Raw genomic sequence first — 17905 nt, forward strand, 5'->3', positions numbered from 1 at the left:
GATGCAGTGTAAGACGCCCTCGTAGGTCTACCTCTTCTTGCCCCTGCCCTTCTTCTTGCCACCCATCATGGCCGCTGCAGCCCCGGCGCCCTTCTTCTTCTGTCCCTCGGCCGTACCCAGGGCAGCCTTTTGCCTGAGGTACATCCTGACGACATTCTCCACGCTTCCCCTGTCGTGCTTGACAGTCCTCATGTACGTCAACCTGGCGCGTCTTGCCCTCTTGGCCGCCCGCTGCACAACCTCTATGCCCTCTACCAGTGGGCTGTAGACCTTGTACCACATCTCGACGCCGACACGGGTAAGCTGGCCGCGTAGGAGAATAGCAGTGTCAGTACCGCGACGGCGGATGTTGATGCATACGCCAGCGAAGGGGTCGCCGGTGCGTTGGCGCACAAGGAGGATGTCGCCGACTCGCGCGCATTCTGGGTTGTCCTTTGCGAACAGGCGGGTTCGTGCTCCGGTGGGGTCGAGGAGGCTGATTTGCGAGGCGTTCACGGCTGAGATGGGATTGGGACAGGTTTTCTTGATGTTGAGCGTTGTGGGCTTGAAGACGGGTACGCCGAATTGATGGCCTGTGGGATAGAGTCAGCGCTTTCTTCGTCGGGAGATGACCGCCATGTGCCATTGAATTGCCGTTCAACATGCAGCAATGTGGGCAAGCATTGAGAGGTGGCCGTACTCAATTGGGCGTCTACACTCTTCTGCTTCATCACCGACTGCCACTTGGAATCGATGGGCTTCTTCTGTTTCCGGCGCTTCATTCTCACCAGCTCTCCCCTTGTGAACTGGCCATCCTCTCCGTATAAATGCGGATACAAGGCCCTGTGCAACCGCTGGCTGAGGTCCGGCTCCCGTGTTGACAACCGCTGCTCACGCCTGGCGGGCAATATGGGCGTCGTAGGCGCTGCGTCGACAGCAACGGTCTCGGTGCTTGCGAATCGTCTACATCGTACGGCTCGGAAGGCGACTCGCTGGGCTGTAGCCCGCGTGCAGGGTATGACGGCTGACATTGGCGGGCGGAGTTGCGGTCGTCGCCGCATAGAGTCCAGCTTCAGGAAATTCGACGTCGCTTATGTCAGCAATTGTCCATCCCGCATAGCCCAATAGTCTGGGCCCCCTTTCACGACCGCATGCTTCACTAATGACCTGGTGCGACTCATCTTGGCAATTGTTCGTATTCATGTATCATTTTCATCTTGGCTACAGTTCAAACACCATCGCAATACACCGATCGTAATCGGTGTGAACCTAGCCGGTACACCCACATCGCTTCCATGAAACAGTCAAGTGGACATCTCCCTAGTGGAGTGATTAAGAAAGGACTAACTTTTGAAAATGCAGATCACCACCACCCCTGGTATACCGCAGTGTATGCACACGCTGAAAAAGGCAGCCCAAACACCATGCTTGCGCGATGTCGAGCGAGGAAACCACGTGTGGTTAAGATAACAACATGGGCCCGCAGAAAAAGCCCGGGATTGCCGTCCTAGGCATCCCATCACCATGCATTTTACCGCTTTTCTACCCCGATACTCCAAAGGAAAGGTAAGGCCAGACGCCGTTGAGATGCTACCGTTCGACGCCGATGGAACCAAGGGGATATGTCAAACCGAAGGAATTAGAGTCGCGCCTGGTTGAGCTGCTCGCTTAGACCCAAGACAACGTTGGAATGCTGAAAAATCTCGCCCTGGAAGATGCAGCCAGCCGTCAGCAATTGATCTGTTCAAAGTCGATCTCGATCTCTCTCCTAGGCGTCTCTACCTCTTCCATCCAAGTGAGACCGTTGGCAGCCTCTTCCACAGGGAACACCTCCTGGGCGTACTCCTCCATGGATCGGTTTCCCTCCCACAGTTCAAGGGAGACCTTGGGAACGTCTGGCTCAAGATCGGGTCCAAAGTACGGTGCGCCCTTCTCACCCAGCGTGTACTCCAGTGCGGAAAGGTGCTCCCGATAGCCTGTCGGTGTGGGCACGTTGATCATTATGGGGCCCCGCTTGTAGCGGACTGGTCTCCGGAGGCCCGTACTGAAAGCTCTGCAGACTTCTCTCGGGGTCATTGACGCAAAGGCAAGCGGAATCCTGAGTCAGTCAGTACGTAGTCCAAAATTACACGTGCCCTGCAGTATCCTGTGATGCAGCCACGTCATGACAGCATGCGAGAAAATAGCGGAAAATTTTACAGTCGACCACCAGTGATGCTAAGCCACCAGATCGAACCACTGTGGAGACTGTCCGCATGATGTGGACCAGGATATGCAGATGCAGAACACGCTTACCGCTTGCCATTCCACTTTCGTGGACCTTCCTTAAATAGTTGGTAAATAGCTGGTCCTATATCGTGTTCCGAGTCCAACCAGGGCAGAGGCTGATCTGGGTGGAATGGTGCTTGCCAAACGAAACTTCCGTCGTACTGGTGCTCCATGCGGAATAGCGGGAAGTCGAGACCGGTAAAGTTGTTGTGGTAGATGCCGCAGTAAACAAACGTTGCTGGCAGGCCGATTTGGCGGACGTACTGTTCGACTGTAAACTTGGGTGCCCATAGTGGCAGTGATCTCCAGTTGTTGCCAAAGACAGAGTGGTCGGGCATGCTAGAGTAAATGTAGTGTTGGATTCCGGCCTTCTTTGCGGCATCGGCAAGCGATCGACCAATCGAAACCTCGTCTCCCCAGTGCGTGGTATTTATGAATGCGCATTGCGCGCTCTTGAACAGATCGTCGAGAAATTTCTTGTCTTCCAACGCGCCAATATAGACAGTGACATTGTCCAATTCCGACAGCTCTCGCGCAACTATTCCGTTCAAGTCTCGCATCTGCGCTCGTACTTGCCATCCTAGTGCGGCGGCCACGCGAATGAAGCTCGCCGATTGGCGGCCATTGCTGTTGATGGTAACGACGGTCCTTTGCATTCGTGTATCCTTGAGCGTGAATCTTGGGCGAAAAGAAGTGCTTTAGAGAATTTTTTTCTTCGTAGTCCTGTGGAAGTTGCGACTTTCGGAAGGGTGGTTGTGGGTATATAAAACACAAACAGAGCCAAGGCGCGAGGATACCGCGCAGTCGTCACCTGGGGCTCCGGGAAGTAGGCAGTAGCTCAATGGCGGGTGAGGGTGAGATAAGGACTTGGTGTAAGGGTAGTGGTAACCTTGGAAGGGATTCGGTTCGGCGGCGTCAGCGATGCCGGTTCGGCGGGCAGATAATAACGTGCTTGCGACGCACAAAGGTGGTCAAGCCTCTGATAGTGCGATCGATGGCAGGCACGTGAGTCGCTTTATGCAGGGTTGCGCGAAGCTAGTCGTCGTGTTCTGAAGTTGAGGTTGCGGTCCGATTCCTTTACCTTTGACGTAGACACACGCAATGTTTAAGGAGCAGAGCTACGGTCAAAGACGCCGACCGGAGAAACAGGAGAAGCTCGAAACGAGCCGTTTTTTGTATGACATTACAGCCAAGTTTGGGCTCGTCATTTGCATTGCTGGGAAAAGCCTTACCTAATAGTCCACCCGCAAGGGCGAATAGGCTCCGCTTGACATCGCGAACACCTGACCGCGGCCAGTACTTACCATAGTTGGCCAGCGCAATATGCCCGTAGTGATCCACTCTATCACTCGAGACTGTTCGAGTTGCTCTACTGGGCCATGGCGGAACAATCTCGCAGAATCGCTTTTCGTTTTTTGACACGCTATACTATGCATACACAAGCGAGCAGCGTGCACTATCATCCGACTGCAACGAGCTTGGTAGGCTAATTCATAGACGAGTGCTCCACATTCGAATCTGCTCGTAACGCAAAGAAATCGATGAGGGGCAGTGTCTGCGAGTCAATGCGGGGGATACACTAAGTTCAGGGACCGCGAATGACGGATATATGGAGCCGTCAGAAACCGCTGCGCTGTACACGTTGCTGTGCTCGGAGCCATATACCGTCACCTGTAGGGAACGTGCTATCAATGAGTTACCCCGAGTGTAAGGGACATCACGGTGTCGGTTCTTGGCACAGAGATTTCTTTTACTAACTGAAACAAGCTCCCGAGGTCTCCATGCCTCTAGCGGGACGCCCTGGTCTATGTACATCTTCAATCTATATGTGGACACGCACTTGAATAACTTCCCCACACGCATAGCGGGTCTATTCAGCACCATCGTTTGGTGTATACCTTCATGTCCACGTCGACCCCGGCCATACCAGCGTTACTTCACAACTGCGGTCGACCACGAGTGTTCCTATCAGCGGCAAGATTCCGAGTGGGTTGCGCTCTATGATAGCAGCCGGGGTATTGTCGCGTAACTCCAATGATTCACCTCTCAACGCCGCAGTATTCGTCGGGCTGATTCCGGTGCGTCACCAGACTCTGGGGACTAACGTGCCATATATGGCGACATTTCGAGGCGCCATGCATCCATCAAATAGACAATTCGCTCGCTAGGCTGCAGCCAACAAGCAGCCACAATCAACCGTGCTCCCAGCAGTGCTCAACGTGTTGCACATTTCAACCAATCACACGGCTCCAAACCTCAGCGTTGCCGTCGCCCTCTGACGCATGCAGCTTTGCGGCACTGACTTCATCGCTGTGAAGATGGGCTCCTGCGTCGATTAATGTCTGTACGTGATCTGGTAAGCCAGCCGCTGCGGCCAAGAAGAGCGGGGTATTTCCTGATCGGTTTCGAAGATGCACAGAGGCGCCTTGGGCCAGGAAGTCTCGCAGAATCTCAACGTTGGGGCTTGTTGCCGCAAGATGCTACACCGGCACGTCAGCAAGGAACGCAATTTCGCTCAGACGGATCAAGTCGCTCCAGAAGCGAATGCAATACAGTAATGGGCTGGAAGATAAGCGACTGCGTCTCACCGCACTACTGGGGCACAACTGTGAGCTGTTTGGCTCTGTCCCTCTGAGCCGGCGGCGTCTCGCTTCTTTATCTTGATAATCGTGTATGCATTGCCAGCCATGCTGCAAATATGGTGCAACCCTTCCGATACCGGCTCTTGCATGATACAGCAACAGTGAAGGTCTCAAATTGCGTGCTGTTGTTGGAAGGTGACTCGGAGGGCAGAGATAATCATAAGGATGCTGAGTGGATGGAATGGCACTTACTACAGGGCTGTTCATCTGATAATCTGCATCGTTCAACAACCAGCGGGGCTCTCCTCGAATTATGTCTTTTGTCGCTTGCAGGTCACCTTTTTGGACAGCATAGCCGAGCGCTGTGAGACTCGAAAGCTCAGGGGTAAGGACACCACTTCTTGATGGGTGCTCGAAATGTGTCCTTGTGGTCTCAGTGAGCTCGCCACGTAAGGAAACGGACATGCGCTTTGCAACCTCTTCGGGGGTAGCATCCGGTAGCGCAAGGAGGTATGCCAGCTTAGTGAGCGCTGCCTCTGAGGTTAGATCCTGACCGAAAACAACGCCTGCACGACCGAGGTATGCTCCTGGGGCGTACAAGGCGCTGACACTGCCACTCAGACATTGTGTTACATTCACGATCACGATCCCTCTCTTTACCGCCTCTGCTAAGCATCGCGTCATTGCGCTGTCTGGTCCTCCAGGGGTATTTCCGGCTCCAAAGGTTTCCAGTACCAGCCCTTTGAGGCCTTCCAAGCGAAGGACTGCGTCTACCATTGCAGGTGTAATACCTGGAAACACACGCAGGCAAGCTACATGTGCTGTATCCAGACTGGTTTGTATAGTAAAAGGCCTTAGATCGACAGATCTATGAACGCGATGCCATAAGACGTTCGTCTTGGTAGATGAGACAGTAGCCAGCGGTGGCAAATTGGGACTACCAAATGCGTCAAAGTCTTCTGCAGAAACTTTGGTCGCGCGGTTTCCTCGGAACAGCTTGAAGTTGAAGAATAGACACACTTCTGGTATCATGAAATGCCCAGCAATGATCAAAGAATTCAAGAGGTTGTCCTGTGCATCGGTTTGCAAGTTCATCATCGGCGCTTGAGATCCCGTCAAAATCACGGGCTTCCCCAGATTATGGAACATGAAACTCAACGCCGATGACGTGTACGCGAGAGAGTCTGTGCCATGCAATATCACGAAACCATCGAAAAGTTGGTAATTTCGTTGCACCGTCCGAGCGATCTGATCCCAGCCAGTCGAGTCGATGGAGCTACTATCGAGCAACTTCTCGAACTCGAGCACGCAGTATCGCACGCGGCGATCATAGGTGCTGACTGGAGTTCTCAGACTTTGAACAGCCTTGCGTGTGCCCTTATCGTCGGTAACAATCTCCAAAGGCTCGGGGTACGATCCATCATTGAAGACTGGTCTGGGTGCAAGTCCAGCTTTGAGGAAACCCCGCGCAGGTACCAGTCCGTCTGGAGATTTGCGCATGCATATCGTGCCGCCTAGTGAGGTCAGTACGATGAACATATAATGTTCACTTCATGAATATGTACCCGTTATGACGATCAAGACCCGTGACTCTGGCAGTTGCAGCTCGGGATACTGGTCGTCCATCTCGTCCACGCGCTAGAGGATCGAAGTTGTCGTAGGGCTTATCTTTGTTTGGCGGAGACTTGTGGATGCGAGCAAGCTATTCGGTGCAAAAAAAAAGCAATGCTGTGAGTGGTAGCTGGGTTCTGTCGATCGGGATCCGTATGACAAGGTAGTGCCTTTGAAGGTTCGTCACCATCCGGTACCGCACAAAGCAAAAAAGATAAGAGCCACCTTGGGACACAATCTTGGCAAGATAGTGAGTAGCGTAGCGCAATTCACTCGCAGCGATACCTACTGACCATCGGAGAAATGTTGCAAATCGTCGTGATTCAAGTTGCCCTTTCTCATCGGGCCGAAGTAGCAGGTTCGACCATGCGACCCACCTTTAGGTATTCTGATTACCCCTACAAAATCGTCCGTATTACCCCTTCGAAACTCGATTCTATTACCCCTACGAAACTGAAAATTTGCATTGAGAAGCCAGGTCAGATCATGCTCGCGTTGAGAAGGCCCGCAGCTGCATGGGAATCATCGGCTTAAGAGATCCACGCGTTACGTCACAGAAACCGCAAAATTTAGATGTGTACAGGAGCACGTGTGAGTGCGATTGGGAACAGTATCTACGGTACCACTACCGCCCGAAGTCTCTGTCATGTCTGCACCCTGCACTGCCTCGACTTCCATCAGCTTGACCGAGACCTCACGATGCCCCCTTCGCGGCTCCCTTGGCAGCATTCGCACGCGCCTTCTCTAAAGACTTAACTTGTTCCCAGTTGTTCTTCACCCACTTGAGCACAGCGTCTTTGTTGTCCGCCGATACAAACTTGGACCAGATCAAAGGCTCACCAAGATTGGGCTCAGACGAAATGCGCGGCTCATTATCCTGGAACACGACCCAACGCCTCAAGCCCTTCAAGACGACGGCCAGAGAGTTGCTTTGTATTGGGACCGTGACTTTGATCTCCTTCCAGAGCTCTTCTTCGGCAGTCTTGAGGTTATGATCCTTCATCATAGTGTCGTACTCATCCTGCCTCTTGAAAACTGCAAGAGCCTGCTGCAGTACTTGCTCCTTAGTCCACGTGTTTGCATCACCTCTGTCGGGATGCGCAGGCATGTATTCCTCTACAAAACGCTGGTACATGGGTCGCTTTGCCTGACGAGCTCGATCGTTGTGCTTCTCGACACGCCCTTCGAAGATCTTGTGCGAAAAGAGCCTCCCGCTAGAAGCCCAGTCAAAGAGATCGTCTTCATCCTCGAACCCTGACCAGTACTTTGCGACGTCCATGCCGTAGAAAGCGATCGCGAGACTTGGATCTCGTGTGAGAAATAGTAGCGCTTTCTTCTTGTTGTATGGCTCAATCTCTTCAACTCGTACATGCAGGCCCTGGTCGTTGCAGGTGAGACCCAGCGGACGATGAGAGACGCCAATGATTTGCACGAGGTCAGAGTCGCCTTTCATGAAGCGCGTCCATTCGAAGAGCTCAGCGCTTTCAGGGGTTTCATCTCCAACCGATAGTTCGACGTCAACTTGCACATGTGCATCTGGTATTTCGGGATGTCGCACTGCGTAGGAAGAGGACCCGCCGCGTGGAAGATGGATATCAGCTTCGATAGTCTTTTGTATTGCTGCCCATATCCCTTCTTTGGTGTTGGGTGGCCGAATGCCCTCTACCAAGAAGTCGATGTCCCCATGGTCTTTCTTGGCTGGAGCGTCACGCGGGACGACAACGCGTACGAATAGTGTCTCCAGAAGGCCTTGATACTGCGCGGAGAGCGTCTTGTACAGTGCTGGTGGTAGGCGAGGGACCTTGATAGGTCTGCCGGAGTCTGTTGGAACATTTGCGAATGCAAGACCTCCCATGGCTACCTAGGTAGCGAGGATTGCGCGGATCGTTGTCGGGCCTGGCAGAAGCGTATTGTGTGTTCTTCAGTGGGACTCGAACAGAGCCAGTAGCGAATTTATAAGGCACTGTGGGGTATCGGGTGCTGCCTATCGTGAATGTACCAGAGCGCACTGCCACGAGTGAAGCTGTGGCGGAGTGAAAGCAAGTCATCTCTGTGACTCCCAGTTGACCTAAGGGCCTTCTGATGGCTTGCACGCCGCTTTCATGGAATCATGATGTCGGTTTGTTTTCCGCGCCATACAACTTCGCGTCAGTCTATCGTGTCGACGAAGCCGGATAGATAGATACGCTCTGCTGCCAAAAGGGTGCAGAAGTCGGGATGAACGTGTGCACGGGTTTGTGGGGCGGGACGCCTCCGCCTTTTTTGAGTGGGTCCGTTGCGCAAACATCCCTGCAGCAGTCCGGAAATTTTGAGAGCAATGTTCACTCGCGGCTGAACGCTTTCGTCACTCCACCAACATTCAATGTCTAAAGTGTCTGATTGTTGCTCACCTGGCGGCAGCTGCTCAAAACCCATGGATCACCAAATGACGGAAGAAGTGGCCGCTCGCTTCGAGGAGCTTGCCGCTCTTGAGCACGAATTCGAAGACGTTGAAGAGGAGATCAGTAAGTCGCGATTCCATTTCTATCATGTCGCGTCTTGGGCAAGGGAGTCGCATTGCTAACCTGATCGCAGTCCGCCAAGCCGAGGCTCTGCAGGGCCCTCTCTACAAGAAGCGCGCCGACTTCGTGACCAAGATCCCACACTTCTGGTCGCTCGTGTTCGAGCAGGCGCCGCCCGAGATCGACAACTTCATTCAGCCTACCGACTCCAAGGTTTTCGCCGAGTGTCTCGATACTTTTGAGGTGTCGCGCTTCGAGCTTAACGACCCCAATGGCTCCCCGCGCAGCTTCTCGCTAAAGTTCGGCTTCACCGACAACGAATACTTCGAAGACAAGGTGCTCGAGAAGAAGTTCTGGTTCAGGAAGACCAAGGACTGGCAAGGCCTCGTTTCGGAGCCTGTCAAAATCAGCTGGAAGAAGGACAAGGACCTCACCGGTGGTCTCACGGATGCGGCACACAAGCTGGGCGAGATGAGGAAGAAGCTGGCAACCGACACTGCCAACGGTGTTGCGAGGAAAGAGGAAGCCAAGACAAAGGAATACAAGAACCTGGCCAAGAAGATCGAAACAGCTACAGACGCCTCTGTTAGCTTCTTCGGTCTCTTCTCTTTCGTCTCCGGCTACCGATGGGTCAGCGCCCAGGAGTCAGCACAGGCTGCCAAGGAGGAGAAGGAGAGGTTCGAGAAGATCAGGCGAGGGGAGAAGGTCGATGACGAGGATGAGGCTGAAGACGAAGAAGATCCGCAAGACTACCAGGAGATCGAGGTCTTCCCAGGCGGCGATGAGGTTGCTACCATTATCGCCGAAGATATGTGGCCTAACGCTATCAAGTACTACAGTATGTGGCACGCGCTCAATTGCTTCTTGTCCGTCGCTAACAGAACACAGAGGGCACATTCGACGAAGATGAAGACGATGAAGAACTATCTGACTTGGATGTCATGGATGCTAGTGACGATGATGACGACGACGATCAAGAACCAGTCGACATTCGCGCATTGGTAGGCAAGGGCCGCAAGTCGGAGCAAGAGCCGCCCTCAAAGAAGCAGCGCAAGGCTTAGAGGTAACGACTCACCATGATCTCGTCGAGGACGACTTACCATCTTCGTCATATGTTACGGCGAAGACCATATACCCGGAGAACCTAGCGACATTTTGCTAGGTCTCTTTTACGTAGCGATGAACTGAATAAACCTACTCGGTCAGGACCGACAATGGCATACCAGAGGTGCGCCTGGGCAAACCGACACAATCCCTTTCTCTGACATCTACAATCTTTGTGTCGTCGACCCGCAATACTGCTCTATTGTCACAATGCGCCCCTTCGCCCCGTGTTTCCCCCTACCATGTTTGACAAGGCCCGGTCGACGGACCGTTCATGCCTTCTGTTCTGCCGCTCACCTTACCATCTGGGTACACAACTTCGCACGATGTCTCTTGGAAGCTCAACAATCAGTCAAGATGGTTGTTGCTTCCCCGCAATAGCTCCGTGCATGGCTTCGAGAAGCTTTGCCTCCACCAATCAATTAGCAGCAGCTTCGTTCTATTCCCATTTCGGCACGGAAATTCACTCCGCCAGTTCCGCTGGTCTGCCCGTTGATGACGTCTGCAGGCTTGGTGCAAATCCTCACGCTCGAGCATTCGGTACCGCGATGAAGCTTGGAGCTCACCTTAGCTCCTTGGGATTGACCAACGATTGCCTTTGTAGACTCTTGTAATCCACTACATCGGATGCACGAAGATGATTTTGAGCACTTTCTTGAGGGGTACCATGCACGCCGAGCTCAAAATTTCCGGGTAATCTCCATCGATGAAAGGTTCTCGTCAGCGGGGAGCACAATGAAACCACCCGGTATGATGCAGTTGGATCTAGTAGAGGTACCTAGGTACTTATTTAAGTACTCCCTGATCCGTTCATGCTGGCGCAACATCTCCTGCTATTCGACGTCAAATCTTCAAGATGGATCAATTGCTGCCGTTCTTCACTCTTCTTGTTCTCGCCGCTCCCGTCACTGCCCAGAGCAATGGGACAGCTACTATCTCTTATGTCTTGCCTTCAGGTTACAGTACCGCAAGCTTCAACGCGTCCGCACAGCCCACTGCCTACACCCGTACCGACTTCTCTCCCAATGCACTAGCCTCTCTCTGGGACATGGTGGGCCCCATCGCCACGGGCCCCATCACGAGTACCGTTGAGCCAACAGCAGAGCCAACAGCATATCCGCAGCCAGATTCTCGCTATTATCACGCTCTTGTAGGAAGCGGAAACCCCGAGGTACAGGGCTTGAAGCTACCCAAGAACTTCCAATGGGGCTTTAGTTCTTCCGCGTATCAAATCGAAGGTGCGGCCAAGGACGAAGGCAAGGGACCCAGTATCTGGGATCTGCTGGCACACCGGGGTAAGTTTCGAATGTACGAAGTGCATGTGAGACATATACTGACTTTGTACCTCTATTCTGCAGTCCCTAATTTCGTCGCCGATAATACGACTGGCGATATTGTTGACCAGCATTACTATCTGTATAAGCAGGATTTCGCCAGACTAGCAAGTCTAGGGATCAAAGCCTTCAGCCCTAGCTTTTCATGGCCGCGTTTTTTTCCCTTTGGACATGGTCCGGTCAACGAGGAAGCCATTGCGCACTATGACGACGTGATTAGAACCATGCACGAGAATGGCATCCATCCAGCGGTAACGCTCTTCCACTGGGATACTCCACTCGCTATATTCAATGAGTACGGCGCCTGGACTGACCGCCGCGTCGTGGATGACTTCTTCAACTACGCCAAGTTTGTAATCACACGGTATGATGCCTACGTCGACGAGTGGTTTACGATCAACGAGCCCCAGTACTGCAATTGGCAATACGCCGGGTATCCGGCAGGTGAATACTACCCAGCGCCAAACGGTAAGTCTCTTTGTACAAACTGCATCTGAGACATACACTGACTTCGCATACCGCGGCTCAGGCGTCACAGGCGGCAATGAAGCCCGCTTCCTATGTGGCCACCATACACTGCTAGCGCACGCAAAGGTGGCCAAATGGTACCATGAAGAATTCAAAGGACGCGGCCGCATGACCTTCAAGAACAGTGGCAACTACTACGAGGCCAACAGCACAAAACCAGAAGACGAAGTTGCACGCCAGCGGAACTTTGACTTTAGCATTGGCTGGTTCGGTGGACCATGGACTGACGGTGACTACCCGCAGTCGCTCAAAGACACCCTTGGCGACCTCTTGCCTGAGTTCACACAAGAGGAGAAGGACATGATCAAAGGATCGTGCGACTTCTACGCCATCGACCCCTACTCCAGCTTCTTAGCCTTTGAGGTCGATGGCGGGCTGGAGTCATGCACGAGCAACCGGTCACACCCATCATTCCCTGACTGTGCTGGTTCAGCAAGTGTAGCCCCTAATGGCTTCCCTATCGGTCCTGCCGCCGACCCGGCCATGTCGTGGTTCTACTCTGCACCTGCCGGTGTGCGCCGCTACCTCAAGCACATTACTCAAGTCCTCTTCCCATCGATCCCGGACATTGTTGTGAGCGAATTCGGATTCGCAGAGCCTTTCGAAGGGCAATGGTCGAACCTGAACTCGGTAAGTCCTGGCTGTACGAAGTGCATGTGAGGCGTATACTGACTTGGTACCTCTACCTCTGCAGGCGCTTTGGGACTTGAAGAGAGCGGATTACTTCCAGCAATATCTAGACAACATTTTGCTAGCCATTCATGTGGACGGGGTCAACGTGACTGGAGCATGGGGGTGGTCCATTCTAGACAACTTTGAGTGGGCGCTTGGTACGTCGGTCAGGTTCGGAGTGCAGTACGTGAACTATACGAGCCTTGAGAGGACACCCAAGGCTAGTTTGTTCCAGTTCCTCAACTGGTTCAAGGAGCATGAAGCGGGCGGGAACGCGACAATGAGGGTGTAGAAGTGGTCTAGGGTAGTGATAGTGCTATTGTGACGTTGGAATCAGAGTGGACAATCTGCGGTTGTTCGGAGGATATTTGATGTTGGTTGATGGATCCGCATGAGAGCGCGTACCTTGTTCCACATGACGTGTTGCTCTTGTCTGCAATGGTCGGAAGGCAGCCTGGAGCGAGACATGACGCGTCTACGGCCACATAGACGCGAAGGCAGCAAAGAAGAGCACTTGGGCGTCCTTGTGAGTCGTGCTGGCCATGGTGCGGGCGTTAGCTCCCTTTCTTATCGCGCGATTAGGTCCCTTGTGACAATGCGGATCCACCCGAGCATCTTGGTGCGCATGCCTGCCTTGGACCATTCCATGCAACATGTTATGACGCTGCCGTTTGAACTGACTGAATGACTCAGATAGTGGACGTTTCTACCTTGAATGCTCCCTGTGGTGTAGTATTTGCGCTGCTTTGGGCCATCTCTTGCACGTCGTGGCTGCCACTTGGCACATGAGCTTAACGCATCCGGTTGCACCTAGGTCCCCAGCTGCGGACCTCGACAAACTGCCATACAACCACCGAGACGACGACTAGAGGCTCCTACGGCGTGTCCACGACGATAAATCGGAGTTTCCCTGTTCGGCGCAGCTCGAACGTTTGTGATAGCATCCAAGGTGCCCGGCCCCGACGACTGCATCGTCATTTCTCGGCTCGTGACATCGCCAGCTGCTCCAAACCTCCGAGCTCACCTCCGCAAGCTTGACCACGTCTCCCGGGCCTACGCCGACTCCACGCGCACTACAGCACAGCACAGCACCTCGCCTCGCCTCGAACCTGCCTATGCTCTTTCCCTAATCCCCAAGACAGCACCCCTCTAGGCACGGCGCTGCCACCAACTCATACCCGCGTCATCTGCGGGTAACCAGCCCCAGCGTTCGTCCTGGCAGACGAAATCGCCCCAAGCACTCCCTCCCCAGCCGCCTCCGACCACCCATCCACCCCGACGTCCCCCGCTTCTTCTTCCCCAGTCATCTCTGCCCCCTCTGACCAGTCCGCACCCACCGCTCGAGCCTCCAACCACGCACCCGCTGCCGCTATCCTGTCATCCGACCAGACCACAGCCGGAAAGCGCAGGCACAGCTTCTCTGCGAGCGACGACGCCGAAGAAGAGCCCCTCACCAGCGGCACCCGGGGCAGTTTATCCCGCCACATCTCGAAGCGCAGGCGCAGACAGGAAGGGAAGATGCGCCTTGATAACGACGCCTCCAAATCCTCACAATCGCCCTCGCGTAACTTCGCAAACGGATCGTCACAGTCATCGGGGCACAGGTCGCCCCTGGCCAAGGGCGCGAATGGAAGCACACATGGCAGGAACGAGAGCAATGGCTCCTATACAAATGGAGGACCGGTAGCGAATGGGGGATCAGTGCCTGCAACTTTCTTTGGCCATGACAGGGAAGAAGTGACGCGGATACTGATCCAGAGTCTGACCGACTTGGGTTACCACAGTGCTGCGGGCGCACTATGCAAGGAGAGTGGCTTCCAGCTCGAAGGGCCGACGGTTGCGGCATTCCGAACTTCGGTACTGAACGGTGACTGGGAGGAAGCCGAAGAGTTGCTGTTTGGGTCAAATGCCTACGACACCGGTGGCGGTGGTGTTGGTCTAGACGCTCCCTACAGAAGGCCCTGGGGGAAATCGACATCACAGCCCAACTCGCAGCGTTCTACAGGCTTGACCCTAGCCGAGGGCGCAAACCGCGAGGTGATGCTATTCTGTCTGAAGCAGCAAAAGTATCTCGAGTTGCTTGAACGGAGAGATCTGAGCAAGGCACTTGCGGTACTTCGGCAAGAGTTGACGCCGCTTCATCGAGATGTGGGAAGGTTACACGCTCTTTCGGCGTAAGTATCATGCCGCCATCACATATAATTCTGCTAATGCTTCGTAGGCTTATGATGTGCCAATCTGCAGAAGACCTCAGAAATCAAGCTCAATGGGACGGCGCTCGCGGTGACTCGCGGATGCATCTGCTTTCTGATCTTTCCAGTAAGCAGCAAGTTCCAGATTATGGTGATTCATGCTGACATCCTGTAGAATCAATTTCGCCGAGCATCATGATCCCGGAACACAGGTTGGCAGTACTGCTAGATGAAGTAAAGGATAGCTGGATCGCAAACTGCCTATACCACAACACCGCCGCGTCACCGTCTCTCTATCTCGACCACAACTGTGAAAGGGATGACTTCCCAACAAAGGCTGTGCTTGATTTGAAACACCACACGGATGAGGTTTGGTACTTGCAGTATTCAAACGACGGCACAAAACTTGCATCAGCAGGCAAGGACAAGACAATCCTCATCTACGAAACCAACACATACAAGGTGTTACATCGACTCGAAGAACACCGGGACTCTGGCGTCGCTCATCTTGCTTGGAGTCCTGATGACACAAAGATAATAACATGCTGCTCGCAACCAGAGAATTCGGCGCGGATATGGGACGTCAAGGTAAGACGGCAAGATTGCTTTGATAGCTTCGACTAAAAACTAGCAGACCGGTGCATGCATACAATGTATCAGCGACTTTACCTACCCCTGTACTACCGCGGCTTGGGATCCATCCGGTACACGAGTTATTATCGGGTCACAGGACGACAACATGGGCTGTAGTGTTTGGGATCTCGACGGTAACCTCAAGCACAACTTCGCCGACGATGGGAAGCTGCGTGTAAACGGCCTCGCAGTGTCATCCGATGGCCAGCGATTAGTCGTCATTACAGAGAGCTCCATCGTCGTGTTTGATTTTGCCACTTATGAGAGGATTGCCGAGTTCCAGCTTGACGATACAAAGTTGACGAGTGTTACGATCAGCCAGGATTCGCGGCATATGCTCGTTAGCATAAGCCCTGATCAAATCAAGCTCATGGAAATCGACACTGGGGATGTGATACAACGCTTCGAGGCACATGCTCAGAAGGAATTCATGATTCGATCAGCGTTTGGCGGCGCCGATGAGAACTTTGTAGTTAGCGGCAGCGAGGGTATGTTTGCCTTGTCCCTTCATGCAGGATCATTTGCTAATACATGCTTGTAGATTCACGAATATACATATGGCGCTCCAATGGCCTCCTTATCGAAGCTCTCGACGCACACCCCACTGGCTGCGCCAATAGCGTAGCCTGGCACCCCAAGGATCCTACTACATTCGCTTCTGCCGGCGATGACAAACGAATCAGGATCTGGAAACCAGCTTCCGCGTCACCAATGCCATCGAGTAGTAGTAACGGTTTTGCAAGGTAGAATGAGCCGCTCACCTGGTGTGGCTCGCATGTAAGGTTTCACGTGTGGTTTGCGTGTGATGGCGTGTGATGGCGTGTGATGGCGTGTGATGGCGTGTGATGGCGTGTGATGGCGTGTGATGGCTTGTATGATGGATGGCTTTGTGTTCTGTTGCATTAAACCTGGCGTCAGAGGCCTATCTGAGGACTGACAGCATGGCTTATTCTTGGGTATGTGGGCTTTAGTTAGCATTTATCGGGTAAGCTGTACTCCCCTTCGGTACGATGTACCCTGTTATTTATTAGACGCTATATGAGGATGGATTATCTGTTCTTGACTGAACAACTTGCTATCTATATGAGTTAAGCTGCAGTTGGCCAACTTTTCACCTCCTTTACATCCCTCTCTCCCTCGTCACAACCACAGCCTCCCTTTCCTTACGATACTCCGCCCACTTCATTCCTATCAGCGCGGCATCCACCGTGTCATCCGGATTACGCTCCCATATCCAAGATTCCCCGCTCCCACCATGTCGTCTCGCAACCCTTTTTTCACCCACCCATAACTCCTCCAGTGCTTCCACCTCACCAAATGCTAACCTCGCAACGTTGTTTTCGGCTGCGACTCTCCTCCTCTCGTTCCCTTTCCATAACGCCTGTCTTGCTTCTTCCGTCTTACATTCCATGACCGCTCGTTTCCACACTGCCCGATATCCCATATCAAGATATTCGATCTTGCTGACCTGTAGCGACTTGAGTTGTTTCAAGCCTTGACCCAGAGTATGCATAATGGACGCGACATCGGATCGATAACAGTACGACTCGCTGCGCAAGACAAGATGACGAATATTCGGAAACGTCGTCGTGAGAAAGGTAACTTCAGCCAGAGACCATGCAGCACTTCCGTCAAACCTTTGCAGCCCCACTGCGTACTGGAAATACGGATCGTGTGCTTCCCTTCTCAGGCTAGACCGCGGAATTATTTCGAACAAAGTCTTCAGCTCGGTATACTTGTCCATTGCACAATCATCACCATCGCCCTTCCCCTTCACCACCAACGTCTGCAGATTGGGACAATGCTGCACTAGGAACGCGGCGCTGCTGTTGACAACCAACGTCTCTACTCCTCTCAGCTCAAACCCAGGGAACTGGGATGGAAGTGAAGAGTCGGTGAACGCAGCGGAGAAGACATCCAGACTCCGACTCATCATCCTCACTTCCAATCGCTTTAGCCGCGGTAACGAATGCATAAAGGTAAATAGATCGAGGGCGTCGCTACTGGATACGTAGGCGCCGGAGCACCACCACCATAGACTGCCGAACATGTCGATTTTGAGCGCGCGAGCTTGGTGCAAATAAGGTGTTAAGGCGTCTGTGTCTAGGGATTTGAGCGGCGCGGCGACGCGTAGGGTTTTGAATAGTCGTGGAACGAGGAGGGCGTGGAGACGGCGATTTGCTAGGGAGAGTTGTTTCCATGGGGTTTCGCCGTGTTGCTGGTGATGGTGGTCCAGAAAGTCGCATATGAGTAGTAGGACGTCATCGCATAGCTCGGGGAGAGTGAGTGGCTTGTGTAGTGGTGGGAGGAGTCTTGGGTCAATGAAGCTGTCGACTCGTGTCTCTCGTGTTTTGGGTGCCATCGTGTTGTTCTCGTCTCAAGTTTGAAGAAGGTCGTGGTCTTGATGTCTACTTCATAATGTTTGATACCGTCAACGAGAGCGGAGATAGAAGTGAGCTAAGCAGCTACCCCACGTTTTAATGCACACTTGTTACTTGAAG

General features: G+C 53.2%; 7 protein-coding genes across 7 annotated transcripts; 2 read left to right on the top strand and 5 right to left on the bottom strand.

Moving 5' to 3' along the window:
- Positions 1-27: 27 nt before the first annotated feature.
- On the bottom strand, positions 28-1010 carry BKA58DRAFT_303724 (translation protein SH3-like domain-containing protein; the record flags this gene model as incomplete). The annotated part of the gene is made up of 2 exons (XM_046166987.1): positions 28-572; positions 680-1010. The coding sequence occupies 2 exons, from the start codon at positions 1008-1010 to the stop codon at positions 28-30; spliced, it is 876 nt and encodes a 291-aa protein (XP_046031218.1).
- A 697-nt stretch (positions 1011-1707) lies between these two features.
- On the bottom strand, positions 1708-2903 carry BKA58DRAFT_434102 (NmrA-like family-domain-containing protein; the record flags this gene model as incomplete). The annotated part of the gene is made up of 2 exons (XM_046173243.1): positions 1708-2077; positions 2275-2903. 2 exons carry the CDS (start codon positions 2901-2903, stop codon positions 1708-1710), a joined length of 999 nt encoding a protein of 332 aa, XP_046031219.1.
- A 1401-nt stretch (positions 2904-4304) lies between these two features.
- On the bottom strand, positions 4305-6590 carry BKA58DRAFT_18012 (asparaginase-domain-containing protein). Its single transcript, XM_046165367.1, has 3 exons — positions 6395-6590; positions 4836-6343; positions 4305-4727 (listed from the first exon to the last, which is right to left on the bottom strand). The coding sequence occupies exons 1-3, from the start codon at positions 6453-6455 to the stop codon at positions 4479-4481; spliced, it is 1818 nt and encodes a 605-aa protein (XP_046031220.1). The 5' UTR covers positions 6456-6590; the 3' UTR covers positions 4305-4478.
- Positions 6591-6866: 276 nt separating this feature from the next.
- Positions 6867-8772, bottom strand: BKA58DRAFT_373167 (uncharacterized protein). Its single transcript, XM_046169190.1, has one exon. The coding sequence runs from the start codon at positions 8293-8295 to the stop codon at positions 7135-7137; it is 1161 nt and encodes a 386-aa protein (XP_046031221.1). The 5' UTR covers positions 8296-8772; the 3' UTR covers positions 6867-7134.
- Positions 8773-8853: 81 nt separating this feature from the next.
- Positions 8854-10002, top strand: BKA58DRAFT_407576 (NAP family protein; the record flags this gene model as incomplete). Its single annotated transcript, XM_046172035.1, has 3 exons — positions 8854-8944; positions 9015-9779; positions 9830-10002. The coding sequence occupies 3 exons, from the start codon at positions 8854-8856 to the stop codon at positions 10000-10002; spliced, it is 1029 nt and encodes a 342-aa protein (XP_046031222.1).
- Positions 10003-10901: 899 nt separating this feature from the next.
- BKA58DRAFT_425919 (WD repeat-containing protein 26) lies at positions 10902-16226 on the top strand (the record flags this gene model as incomplete). The annotated part of the gene is made up of 11 exons (XM_046172947.1): positions 10902-11340; positions 11404-11847; positions 11909-12537; positions 12602-12762; positions 13313-13382; positions 13733-13787; positions 13832-14753; positions 14801-14898; positions 14947-15359; positions 15406-15892; positions 15946-16226. The coding sequence occupies 11 exons, from the start codon at positions 10902-10904 to the stop codon at positions 16149-16151; spliced, it is 3924 nt and encodes a 1307-aa protein (XP_046031223.1). The 3' UTR covers positions 16152-16226.
- Positions 16199-17905, bottom strand: BKA58DRAFT_18066 (uncharacterized protein). Its single transcript, XM_046165384.1, has one exon. The coding sequence runs from the start codon at positions 17764-17766 to the stop codon at positions 16525-16527; it is 1242 nt and encodes a 413-aa protein (XP_046031224.1). The 5' UTR covers positions 17767-17905; the 3' UTR covers positions 16199-16524.

This window comes from Alternaria rosae, assembly GCF_020736505.1.
Source record: "Alternaria rosae strain MPI-PUGE-AT-0040 chromosome Unknown BKA58scaffold_1, whole genome shotgun sequence".
NCBI lineage: Eukaryota > Fungi > Ascomycota > Dothideomycetes > Pleosporales > Pleosporaceae > Alternaria > Alternaria rosae.